The sequence below is a fragment of the Musa acuminata genome, chromosome BXJ3-5 (assembly GCF_036884655.1).
Source record: "Musa acuminata AAA Group cultivar baxijiao chromosome BXJ3-5, Cavendish_Baxijiao_AAA, whole genome shotgun sequence".
NCBI classification, from domain to species: domain Eukaryota; kingdom Viridiplantae; phylum Streptophyta; class Magnoliopsida; order Zingiberales; family Musaceae; genus Musa; species Musa acuminata.
The window spans coordinates 38,993,201-39,007,026 of record NC_088353.1 but is presented as its reverse complement, the minus strand read 5'-3'; the positions used below and the strand labels follow the sequence as shown (position 1 = coordinate 39,007,026).

The window sequence follows — 13,826 nt, the reverse complement described above, 5'->3', positions numbered from 1 at the left end:
CCTCTTGGTCCATTCTGGCTTAACCTCTTTTAAAATGAAGTAATCAACTTATGTCTCTCCCATGACTATGGCTTCTTGAAAAGCTCTTGCTAGTTTGTCCACTAGCCCATCATAGAAGATGTCTTTGGCCCTCTTCTGTACCTTAGATATATTCTCCAATAATCCCCTATGCTAGCTAGATTTGAAGACAAAAGGAGCATCACCCAGTTCCACCTTTGACCTACAACTCATCATCTCTTATAGATCGAAGCATCGCGAAGGGATTAGTTAAATAGAGGTATAAACCTATTAGGGTTATCCTCTCCCTTAGCCTCTATTGATCCTTTTCCGGAATAAGACTAGAGTGGAGAATGGAGTACACATGAAACCTGATCCTACTTCATAATTCTCATTGCTCTCTTATCCCAAGGAGATGGATGGATTTTTCCCTCTATTCTTCTAGGAAATCATCCCTCCTTAGTCTGACCCTTTGGTATAACTTAAGTGGGACTTTATCACCTCGACACTATCCCAACTACTATTGGATCACCATCGTTTATAGTAACCCCTCTTCTTGAGAAAAAGAACTCAAATGATGAATCTTGGACCATTGCTTAGGAGCAAGTCAGGATCTAATTCCATTCCAATGATGCACCAGATTGGTCACTCCTAACACATTAGCCTCCATGATTTGATTCAAGTCCTCTCCCATCCACATTGATTCTTTCCCCTTAGCTTGACCAACCACGTCAGCTTTTGTGTACCTAGGCTTAGGCCTCCTCTGCACTCCTACCCATGACCTGTAAAGCATATCATCATCACCCGGAGCTAGTTGTGTAATGGTTAGTGCCAAAGCACTTTCACAACTTGATGTCTTGTTTCCTATCTTTTCATACTTAAAATAAATGCTAGGCAAGATCTCATAAGGAATAGATTAGAAAATTTATGTTTTTCCCCCACTTGAATCCAAATACCTTATAACATTAGAGTGCTAAAATGTAATAGAATACACATTTAGGCAAAACTTGCCCTTGAATCAGGTTAGCATCACTCGATCTAATTTCAAAAACTTACTAATTTTAGATAATATATGGATTAAAAAGTTAGGTTATAATAGTTGTAATAGAAGTGTTGCAATTGAAACTATAAAAAGGGTTTCCATGAGACTAATGTGAAAGGTTGACGTTACAGGAAGATGTGATTTATTGTTTCCACATAGTGAAATTAAAAGTAAAAAATAATCCTTCGACTATGTCCACTATAAAACAATCAATCGGTAACCCCCGGGGGAGAACCAATTTAAGAAATTTCAGATAAAACATCTTACCTAAGAACTTATCATATAATCTAGTTTATCACTTCTTGTATGCTAGTGGAATCTCTCTAGCGTCGATCTCCACATGTAGTGTTGCATCATTCCGAATCCTATTGAGTTTCTTCTCCATCACTTGATTTGGTTCTCTCCCTTATCTTTGGCTTTTTTGAAAAAATTCATCCAACATATATGACTTATCAAAATAGGATCCAAATTAACTCTGAAACTTCCTAAATCACCCGAGGAGAAGCCTCGGGTTGATTCCCTCCTATTTAGGTTTGACCTCCCATAAGATTCCAAAGTATGATTGAAAATAATCGATATGAGTTATTGTGGAGGACATCTTCATCTCCCTACTTAAGTCGAGATGTACAGGTGCTTATTTTAATTAAGTGTTAATGAAATTTAAATAATTATAAAAATAAGAGGTAAAAATGATGATAAAGTGTTAATAAAGTTTAAATAATTATGAGAATAAGAGGCAAAAATGGTGTGCCTCATCCATTTACTAGAGATGAAGAGCAAAAAGATCAACAAATTCTCAGTTACTTTGATGATAACTAACATATTTCTGAGTTTACTTTTAACCTAGCAAGAGAGATCAAAACCTGCAATAGGTATTTGATAAGCACTGAACAAAAAGAAACAGCTCAACATGCATTGTGGGGCATGACAAGCTAACATGATGCACATCATTTGGAATCCACTGTTTAACTTTTTTGTACCATTCGTCGTACTTTGTTCTCACACTTTGTTTGTCATAAGCTTAATAAAACTCTAAAGCAAGGCCCACATTTTTCATTCCTTCACTCCCATCACCATAGGAAGCTGATCAGGCCAACAAAGAAGATAAGCATGAAGAGCCACAACAAAAGATAAGAAGGTGAGTCATCGAAGAGCTGTTTGATTCCTTTCATGCCCTTCCTTCACTTGTAGCTTTCAGAGACCTACATTTCACATTCTGCCAGCAGAGGAAATGCACATGCATGCACATTCTGCATTCATTGTGTCTCACTATCGCATGAGAACTTCTCCTAATTTTTCTGGACTTGCCACCATATTTTTCCAATGAGAATTGGAATCCATCAATACCAAACAGAGAGGTTGAGCATACTAAAGGAACGCTTGTTGAGTTCTTGCAGGCCTTGAACATGACAAAGAAATGTTGGACAAATTTATTGTAAAAGATATCTGTACATTAGCCTCAATAGAAGAAAATAATAATAAAATAAAGTGCAGTGGATTACACAGTGATGCCAATGTTAAACGAAGATCTACCTTAATAAATTACAAATGCTTTGTCAGCTTCCAACTACTGTGTTTGGTTGGCTTCCATTCATGCTTCTTGCTGGCCTTGTGGAATTATTTTACAGCTTCTCCCAGATGCTAATTACCCTTTCATGCAGAATTAGGGCTGTGCCATTACAGCCAAGAGCTTTAATGGTGTCACTACCAACAGCAGTTCGAGTGATTGGAAGCTGTACTGTCTTCAAAGGTCTGGCTGATAGTATTTTCTGCCAGAAATCAGACACTGCTCATGTTTGTTAAAGTGTAGAATTTGATAAAAAAATCAACAAAATATAAGATAATATAAGAGAAAGGATGAGTTGCCAAAAATAGTTCTTGGGTTTCACTTTTTCCCAAATAGCATTCCTGTTTTTTCCACAAAGTATCTTTTTGCAAAATCAATTTTCTATTTGATTTAGACAGAAATTGATAATTTTATAGATCTTCTATTTGACACAAAAAGGGTGAAAAATCTTCACCTAGAATTCAATATGTAAGAGGCCAATTTGGATGAAATTTGATTTGTGGACTCTAAAGGTAAATCAATTTTTGTGGGTAGAGTTAGAAAATAATTCTCAAAATTAAGTTAGTTGCATGATTTAAAAAAAAAAAAAAGTATATCATGCAGAAATCAATATGTAAGAGGTCACTTTCGATAAAATTGGAATGATAAAAACATAATCTTTTAGAAATAATGTCACATACAAAACAAAACTTTTAGGAAGTCAATTTGGGTGATGTTATATTGAGATGTGTGAGACCATTGGGAAATTTTGATGACTGTAGCATCAGTAAAAAAATTTCTTTTCATCCCATTTAAAATTGATGACAGTATGCAAAAGAAAAACAAAAGCAATTTATTTGGTTTAATCTCGAGTTTCTTATCTCCAAATCTTTCGTGTCTCAGCATCCACATGAATCCAAGCATGTTGTTTTCCATTCCATGACATCAAACAGTGGTACCCCAGATGTCTCTTCACCTCTAGAATCATGCACACCCAATAAAATCCATGTCATTTTTAGGGAGAGATATGGTGCTGTTAATCACTTAATTGGTCAGTTTTCTTTGTAATCGGCTGTTTAAGTAATACTAATTTTCTTTTGGATAGAAAATAAGAATAAGAATGCAACCATTTAGGCTTATAGAGCTGAACAATCTAAGGACAGGTTTTGTTGTAGATTTGCTGTCAAGGTCAAAGTTTCAAAGGTCAAACTGCCATGCCACCACGTAGACTCAACAAAGCTGCCTACAGAGGAGAAACCGTGTCTTCTTAGTTGGTCCAACTATTCTCGCAACGCCTTTATGGACACGCTCGCCATTTCCTGACGCTGGCATGGCATCCCGTGTCCATTATACCTTGCTTATTTAAGAGAGAGAGAGAGAGAGAGGGGGGGGGGGATTGGAAGAGAGATAGAGAGATGGAAATTGGAGACAGACAGGAAACTAGATTGGTCATAGATGATGGGTGGGCTATATCGTCATCTTCTTCTTCATCTTTTCCTCCTTTTGCTTCCACAAGCCTGTGCAGAATTTGCCATGAAGAGGAGGAAGAGAGCTCCACGAGCATGGAATCCCCTTGCGCTTGTTCTGGGACGCTGAAGGTAATCGATTTCTGAATGGCTTTGATCTTTGTTGTTCGTTTGTCTGGTTATGATGCTGAATTGGTGTTTCCCTGTTCCAGTTTGCTCACAGAGAATGCATTCAGAGGTGGTGTGATGAGAAGGGAAGCAACGTTTGTGAAATTTGCCTTCAGGTTAGAGAAACATTCAAGAAGAGAACACGAATTAAAAGAAAACAAACATATAATCAAGTACTTAAGACTGGTTTTAAGGACCTTCTTTCTCTCTTTATCCCTTGTAATCTCACTGTGCATTAAGCCCTTTTGAGATTTTTATTTTGTTTCTCAGTTTGTTCTGTCTTAAAAGTTTCTAATTGGTTTAGACAGCCTTAATGCTTCTGTAACTTTGTTTCTGAAACCTAAAAATTCCCATATGTCTCACAGGTTATATCTTTTTGCTGACTTCAAAATTGCTGATAGCTCTATTCTTAAGAATTTGCTGAAGAAAAAGATATTCTAATCCTTTTCATTTATATGATTGCTGAAGTATATGTAAAGCAAGTCATCTTTTTTCTGACTTAAAAATTACTGAATTCTCTATTCTAAGAATTTGCTGAAGAAAAAGATATTCTAATGCTTTTCATAGCTTATCTTTTATATGATTGCTGAAGTTTGAAGTTTTATGTGATCTTCCCCATCTTATTTAACTCCCTTGTGTTGAAGCACTACTTAAGAGGAAGTTTTAGTTCACAGACTTTCAATTCCTCAAAGTTATCCATCCAGACTTGTCTTTGAGATGAAGTTTCATGTAACTTGACTTGCAAAACTTCCAAATTCTCAAACCCTTTCCTCTCTCAATCAAACTTCTTGTGAATTCCCTCACAGATATTTGAACCAGGCTATACCTTTCCTGAGAAGAAGGCAAAACTGGATGTGGCAGTGACCATCAGGTAACTTAAACTTCTTACCCTAAGCTAATTAATCTTAGATACTAAAACCACATTATCCACAACATTATATCGGTAGGCCCAAGAATTTGAACTCTTCCCTGGAATGGAGAGTGTCAGCTCAATTATACAACAAAGCTCAATCATACATTTGATTTTTCTAGTCCAAGTCATGGATATGGTGGGACCAAACATAAAAGATTACTCCATTTCAATCTCATAGTTTCTTCATTGTTAGCAATACAAGATTCAAAATCCGATACTAACAATCTGCGACTGTGCCAGAGGAAGCTTGGAGATCCCCAGACCAAATTATGATCCTGAAAACCAAGGATTCGTCACTGCAAGTGATGATGCAGCAGGCGCAAACTATCCAGAGTGCTCTGCCGCATCAAGTAGAAGTGTCTCGTGCTGTCGATATGTGGCTATCGTGGTAAGTGATCTTAATTCGATAAAAGAAAAGATGCCTTACGGTCTAGAAGTTGATCCTCATCCATAATGTCTCACGTATCGAACCGAAACAGAAGATTGAAAGTTTAGCTTCTCATGAATATGATTTCAGCTCATAGCATCTGATCCTTATCCGTTGTGTGTAAAATTTATGCATGCAGTTTACAATTATGTTGCTGATCAGGCATTTCATCACAGTGACAACAGTCGGAGCTGATCAATTTCCATTCAGCATTGCTACGGTGAGTACTAATTTTGGTTCATGATCACTAATACTATAGCTAAGCTGTGCATTTAACTTCGATTCGACATAGTTTACATGTTAATGTGAGTGAAAATTTCGTGCAGGTGTTTCTGCTAAGAGCTAGTGGAATTATACTTCCCTTCTATTTAGTAATGCAGTTCATATCGGCAGTTCAGCTGGCACAGCGGCAGTATCAGATCGAGCAGCTCCATGTAAGCCATTTCCAATACCTTATACTTAGCATGTCATTTTACATCTGTTTATTAACTAAATGAGTTTTGTTCTTGGAAAATGGTATTTGATTTTGAACAGAGAAGAATTAATTCTGGTGGATTGGAGGAAGAGGATGAGATCGAACACCACCCAATCAGATCATGATAATGACTGTTTATGATGTTTAGTCTGAAACCACATATTTATTCTTCACTTATTTATCTCTTTTCTTGTTCATTCTGATACCCTTCTTTCTTTATTTCACCAAACCATTACAAGGGAGAGAGAGAGAGAGAGAGAGAGAGAGAGAGAAGCTCTGTCCATTTGTATATATGTGCTCCAAATGAAAGACCGACCACATGGTCTTCAAAGCTGTACCTTCCATTCTACCTTACAACAAAAGGTCATTTACTTGAAGGTCTCCATCTTGAAGCTCTGTGATGCTTTGATACGAACCCGACTGCTGAATTGAGATCATTTCTCAAATAAAAAGATAATCATAGAATTCGAATCAATTGGTAACAAATTGCAGAACATCAAAAGAAATGTCACCATTAGCTTCTGCAACAGTAGACACTTCTGCTGGAAGTCTACAGATGTTGCAATGGTGAAGAACCGGTTTGCTTGTCATTCGGCTACGGCACCACACATGAAACCGAGTCAAGCACTCGATATGAATCTGACTCAGCCTGCCAAAATGGTTAAGTCATCTCAATGGATTGTGGATCCATATCAAAGTCTCTAGCCATAATGACAGTTCACTAGTAAAAAGGTATGTAATGCAGTGGATGGATGGAGCACTGGAAAAGGCCTCCTAACACTAAGAATTTACCAAGGAGATTCTTCCAATCGCTTTTATAGATATAAGTATTAAGTTGGTGATGTTTATCTCAATTTGAGTCCCACATGTATGTACAAATGCTTAGTGATCTCACCTTCACCACCTTACTTTGATCCACATGGAAGCTCAATCATGAGTCAATAGCTAATAGAATTCAAGAGCAAATGTTACCATAGTCTCAACTTCAATATTCTTAGAACATGGTTTGCAGTACCGAACTGTATCGTCCGATACGGACGGTACGTACCGATCCGATAGGTTGTTGGTATGCGGACCGCCTGTTATCGGTCCGAGTGCACTGTAGCACTATAGTAGAACTATAGAACTCGGCACACCTGAGTAAACCGCTCGGTATACCTGGGTGTATCGCTCGGTATACCGTACCGTATCGATACCGAGTCCAGGTCGAAACACCAGTACGGTACGATATTACGAACCTTGCTTAGAACTGAAAATGGGGTTTATGGAGTTGAGACAACAATATTTAGGATAAGCAACAACAAATTAGAAAACAAAAAAAGAGGAAGGAGCCTAAATTCCAACATTGGAATGCATGGGAAGAATTGGAGAAAACATATGATCAAGCATTAGCAAACCAAAATACCAAAGAAAGTCTTTGCCAAAGAAAAGCTGTAATATTGTAAATTGTCTTAAATTTTATTTCAATCTTAATGTCAATCACAAGGTAGAGCAGTGTGCTCTCCCATGCCAATAAACCAATACACAATAAACCAAGAAATTACATTGTGTGTTTGTCATTAAGAAAGCAAAAACAACATCAACAGGGTGGTATGCTTACAAAGTGAATAAACTACCATGAAAGGACTAATTCCAGCGTGTACAAATGGTAGAGCTGGTCATGGCAATTTTATTTAGTGCTAATCTTTCTATCATCATTCGATCCGGCCCGATAGGATATCTCACTCTACCTTTATTATTCTTATTTACTGGATTTCAAAAGATTACAAAAATCATAGAGATACATACATTTACGCAAATGGGTAAACTAAATTACACAATTAAAAAATTATCTTTTCCAAATTAGAAAACTAATCTACACAAAATCAAGAAACTAATATACTACCAGTGACATCCATATTGTTTTTAAGGCGGTCTCATCAACTCTTTTCAAAAGCGTTTGGTTAACATGAATTAAGATTGACCATTAACTTATACATGGAGAATAACATTAGGAATTCTGTATGATCACAGGTGATATGGTCAATATTCTCCACAGGTATAAAAGGTTTCTCAGAACACTACATCTAAGAATATATAATTATCACCAAACATCCCAAGTTCCGTATAAGGAACTTATGACGAAGTTCATACGATAAAAGAAACTGGATCTGATACTCGTCAACCTTCTATCGTGTAACAGAATACCGGTAGAAGATAAGATTTCTCCAAATTTCTCTATTAAAGCTAAAGTTACTTCAATAAAGCTTCTTCACTTCTTCCTTTTATCTTCTATTATTTTCATAGTATCAGAACAAGAAATTGAGATTGTCCCAAAAGACAGTTTATAACTTTTATTGCGAAGACAAACATCGTAATGATTGACAGTGCTATTGATTTTCAAGTTAGGAAGAGAATAACAAGAAAGTAATTTTTGCTGGATAAAAGGGGAGGGATGATCAAGACGACGATGCCATATATCAACCGGAGTTGCGATTAAAGAGTGAGCAGTAGGAAGGGTAATTTGCGAAGCGGATGGCCACTCATAAATATTGTCTTTGTTTTGGCCCTGGACCAAGGATGCCCCCGTGCTCAAATCCTTGACAAGAAAAAAGTTAGGAAAGAATTCAATTGAGGTATTATTTTGTTTACAGAATTGAGAAACAGAAATGAGGTTTCTTTTAATGTTAGGTGCACACAGAACATCATCAAGTGTAAAAATTATGGTAAGTGAACTAAGCGTTGAGGAACCAGAATGAGTAATAGGAATTCTTTTACTGTCACCGATGATGATATCTTCATTTCCATCATAGTTGTTGTGGATGGACAAGTTTTGAAGATCAGAGGTGATGTGATGAGAGGCGCCCGAGTCCACAATCCAATTAGGTTAGGTAAGAGTTGGAGTAGTCATGAAATTCGCCTGAGGCCACTGTGATGGAGTAGGGAGTCTGGGGCGAGATCGATAGACTTTCGTAGAGTGTTCGACTTTATCACATAGTTGGCAAACGACTCGTTGGTGGCTTGTGAAGTCAGGACGCGACGGCTGAAGATTATGAAAGTTACCACCTTGATATGGATAAGGGGGAGGCAACCTAGCCAAATCGTTGTTGACGTGCTTTGGTTGCTCTTCCTCTTGGATTTTTTATTGACCTGAGCTGTAATAGGTGGTCCGGGCAACCTATCATCACGCTTCAAGTATATCTCATAATCGATCAACTTATCATAAAGTTCTTCGAATGATATTGGTGAGTCACATGTCCGAAGTGGTGCTGTCAGTTCTTTGTACTCGCCTCCTATGCCATTGAGGGTATGGATTAGGACTTCTTCATCACTGAGAGAATGACCTATCAAAGTTAAATCATCGATGATAATTTTGATATGTTGTAGATAATCAGCAATAGTACTTCCCTCTTGTTTCGTTTTCATCAGATTGGAGAGAAGTTCGAGCATGCAACTACGCGAGCGATTTGCCAAAGTTGTTTGTAACTTGCACCATGCTTCTATAGCAGTCATACATGAGGATATCAGCGGGGCAATGGATCCAGCAACGGAAGCTTGAATAGCTTGGAGGATGAGGCGATCTTGACGTAACCATAGTTTGTGGGCTGGATTTGGCACAGGGCTGGGTTCACCTGGGATGTTGATCATTTCAGGTGGACACTGGAGATATCAGCGGGGCAATGGATCCAGCAACGGAAGCTTGAATAGCTTGGAGGATGAGGCGATCTTGACGTAACTATAGTTTGTGGGCTGGATTTGGCACAGGGCTGGGTTCACCTGGGATGTTGATCATTTCAGGTGGACACTGGAGAGAACCATCAATGTAACCTAGGAGATCATAGCCAAATAGAAGATTAGAAAGTTGTGCTCGCCAAGATGCTAGTTGCCACCTTTGGATAATTTGAAGAGAATAAGTGCTACAGAAGCTTGAATACATTAGTCCCTCTCCTATTTATAGGGATAAGGAGAGAGAATTTTCCTCAACAGAATAGAGGATTTCCCTCAACAGAATATAGAAATTTCCTTGAAAATCTTATCTTCTATCAAATATATCATATTTATAAGATTTCTCCAACTATATGAGAAAATCTTTTTATTCTATTAAGAGAAATCCTATATTCTGTTGAGAAAAATTTTCTTTCCTAATCCTATAAATAGGAGAGGGATATGTTAATGTATTAAAGCTAAAGTTATTAATAAAGTTTTTTTATTTTATTATTATTATTATTATTATTATTTTTGGAAGAAGACTGCCGCTGCAGCGAAATTGTTGTTCCAGCGGAGATTGTTGCTTCAGCGAAGATTGCTGCGGCAGCGAAGACTGCTGCTGAAGACTGCAGCTGCTGCAGCTGCTACAGATTGCTGCGGCTGCAGCAATGTTAAAGAAATCTGCAGCGACGAAGGCGTCGAAGCTCATGGCGGCGTTGATGACGATCGATCGCCGCAAGTCGGGCTTGATCCGGTAATGAAAGAAGACGAGGTGGAAGAAGGGGAGACAGAACGCGCGGCAGCAGGGAGGATGAGGCCGAGCTTCGGCAGGGCAAGGGGAGGATCCTCAGCAGGCGAGGACTTCGTTTCCCTGAACCGCTCCTCCTGCGGGATCCCTGAGGGTTTCGAGGGTTTCAAAACAACACCAATGTGGCATCTACCAGAGGAACCGAGTTGACAGCACCGACGACGATGGAAGACAGCCACACTGCAAGGAGTGCACCGCCCCCATGCAAGAAGACTGTGGACTTGTTCTCAATGAAATCCCACAATCATTGCAATGCCGAGGATTTAGGAGACGATGACATGATTTAAAGACACGTTTAGACATACTTTCTCTTTTAGTCCGCCAGGAGCTCATCGGTTTGAGCAGGTGTGACGGGCGAGCGATGGACGAGCAGATGAGGTGGGCGAGCGGCAGACGACAGGTGCGACGAGAGAGCACGATCAACGGCAGGTGCGACAGGTGACGAGCGAGCAGGTTGAAAAGTGTAGGAGAAGAGGAAAACAACGTTTGGAGTCATGAGAACCAATGCAATCGTCACACGTCATCTATCTGACATGGCGACGCATGGTTTGAACAGGGCCGGGCCGGGTCGGGTCGGGTGCAACCAGAGTTGCTTAATTTCACTCTATTCGATGCATCAAAGCAGGATTTGTTGGACTAATAATTTCGGTATCGATTTGTGTTCATCAATTTATCCGGAGAAAATGGGCTGAGTTGCAGAGAAACTGGCAACAAGAGATCTTTGTGATGATCTCTTTTGTTAGATTCATCAAAGTCAAATTCAAGAACATGAAACAGTATAGGGTTCATCAAGACATGTCCGAGTTCTTTCTTATACCACCAAGTTCTGTAGAACAGCTGGTGTCGAAGAACAGTTGAGCAAAGAGTTGACAAAAACTGTTGCATCGGTTCGCTACTGCAAACGAGACTTGATCTTTCTGCTGGAATGCTTCTATTCATGCTTTCCGGCGACCAGAATCTGGACCTAATTGTAAAGCAAGATGACTAATCATGAGCCATCCTAGTGAACTGAGATGGAAACCATAGATCATCCTGTTTACGTTGTCTAAGGAATGATTCTACCCCTTCATTCAAGGATAAGATCGAGATTTCAAGGCACTATCATAGGGAGGTTTATCAGGAGCACAAAAGTTAACAGTAAAATAAAAATATATATCATATGGAAAAGTAAAGAGAAAATTTTATTTTCTTTAATGCAGTATCATTGAGTAAGGACCCTAATTGGGTCTAAAAGTAACGAATTTACACTAACAAGTAATTATAAGCTGTGTTTATACCTAGTTACCCCAAATTAGGTTTATAATTGACAAAATAATCATAATTGGGCTCTATATAATTATAATTGATAAAATAATCCTAAATTAGATAGAATGGCACTAATCACACAATTAACAAGTTGTGTTTGTCTACAAACTCCCAGGCACTAAAAGTAAGAGATTTATCCTTATAGTGCCTAATTAAATATAAAATAAAATTAAACATCATTAATTTAATACAAATAAGATAATATGAAGCTAATGAGTAGCAAATCATGTCAAAAGCTAACTAAAAGTAGAATAATTACACTAATTCGGCCTAAATTTAAATTATTGGTACTAATCACCCAATAGAAGCACTAATCACCCAAGGTCACCCTTAATTGAGAAAGAGAAGGAAGTGAATGAGTGAGAAAGTGACTTTGGAAGTTGTGAGAGTGAGAGAGGGTGAAAGAGGGTTAATCAATTTCAAAGTGGTCCAATGGTCAAATTGACCATTAGATTATGATGAATCACAACTATAAATTGTCAGTCAAAATTCGATCATTAGTACATGCTCATAATGATAAAATTTTAATCTTTTTATTCAGTATGAAGCTTATATCATTTGCTTTACATGTTGATAATAATTAAATTTTGATCTTTTTGCCTAGTACGAAGATCATATCGCATACTCGATATGGAACAATCTACATCTTGATCATCTTTTAGACCAATATGTTCCACTCATGTCAGATCAATACGTATTTATTTGTACCAGACTACTATACATCGGATGGTACATCAACTTTTTTTTGCCAACTCTTGTTGCCTCTTTACTATTAGGATTAGTATAATAGCATGACAATAAGAGGGGATGAATTAATATTAATGCAAACTTAAGGTACTTATAAATTTCAATCAAGAAAAAATATAAGTATTGAATATTAATTCAACCAAGAAATAAGCACGAATAAGAGAGAAAATAAAGACAGAAAAATTGATTTTATAGTAGTTTGATCGTTTCGACTTCCCTTCCGTAAAACTCCCTGGATTTATAACCTATGTTCTACTTCACTAATGCTAACATTCTTGGGCAGAAGCAACTGGTAGAGTATATTATAAGCCTTAGTTCTTGTTTGTAGAGTTCGAGGTCAAGTATCAAATAGAATGTAAGAATTTTTTGTTGCTAGATCAGTTCGACTCCCAATTCCTCGTTGGAGGTTTATCGACTTTATCTTTCCTTCAATTAGTGAAAATCAATTACCTTTCTTCATCATTTTTAAGGCTTAAGAATGGACCGTACACTTAACAATACTCTCAAGATTTTATAAGAATCTTGCACCATCTAAGCTTAGTAACTCAATTAAAAAATAAAGAAAGTGAAAGGAACTTAAGGCTCTCGAAGAGATTTTGTAAAAGCTCAAAATGGATGCACACCAATCATATCTAAAGTTGGGTATTTATAGCTCCCAAAAGAGCCCAAGCAAATAAGAGCGGTGTTACTGTCAGGTGATACTACTGTTGACATCCTTGAAACGGCATCAATGGTGTTTTTGAGTGGACAAAAATGCTCTGTATTTGGTTAGCTGCAATATGTTTGATATGTACTGGCTGCAGGCCTCATTTTCAGTACACCATGATTCCATAACTCTTCAAAACTTGCTGGTTCAAGATGGATCCATCTATGATGAGATTTCTTCGTCTCTCTGATGAGGTTGTTGCCTCCACTTAGCACATGTAAGCATGCTTCTTTTTATTTTTCCATGTCTTCTCTGTGAGGGAATGGTCTATTTGAAATTTCTATCATGATGGTTATTTCTTTTCTGGTTAGTGATGTGACGCATTCTTTAGCAAACTTTGCTTGATCAATATTCGTTTGTCAGTGTTGGGGATTTCATTTCCCATATAATTTTTGTGACAATTTTAATTCTCTTATTCTAGCTACAATAGTAGAATAAAGAGATTTTACTTTTCTGGAAAAAAAAGAGTTTGGTTGATGAACTTGAATAATGAAAATTTGAGCATTTATTGCCAAGTTTAGAAATCGATACAGTGCTAG

At 37.7% G+C, this 13,826-nt stretch overlaps 1 protein-coding gene across 1 annotated transcript; it reads left to right on the top strand.

Moving 5' to 3' along the window:
• Positions 1-3,956: 3,956 nt before the first annotated feature.
• Positions 3,957-6,411, top strand: LOC135638068 (uncharacterized). Its single transcript, XM_065151017.1, has 7 exons — positions 3,957-4,183; positions 4,264-4,335; positions 5,026-5,090; positions 5,373-5,520; positions 5,699-5,779; positions 5,886-5,993; positions 6,094-6,411. The coding sequence occupies exons 1-7, from the start codon at positions 4,001-4,003 to the stop codon at positions 6,157-6,159; spliced, it is 723 nt and encodes a 240-aa protein (XP_065007089.1). The 5' UTR covers positions 3,957-4,000; the 3' UTR covers positions 6,160-6,411.
• The last annotated feature ends 7,415 nt before the right edge of the window (positions 6,412-13,826 follow it).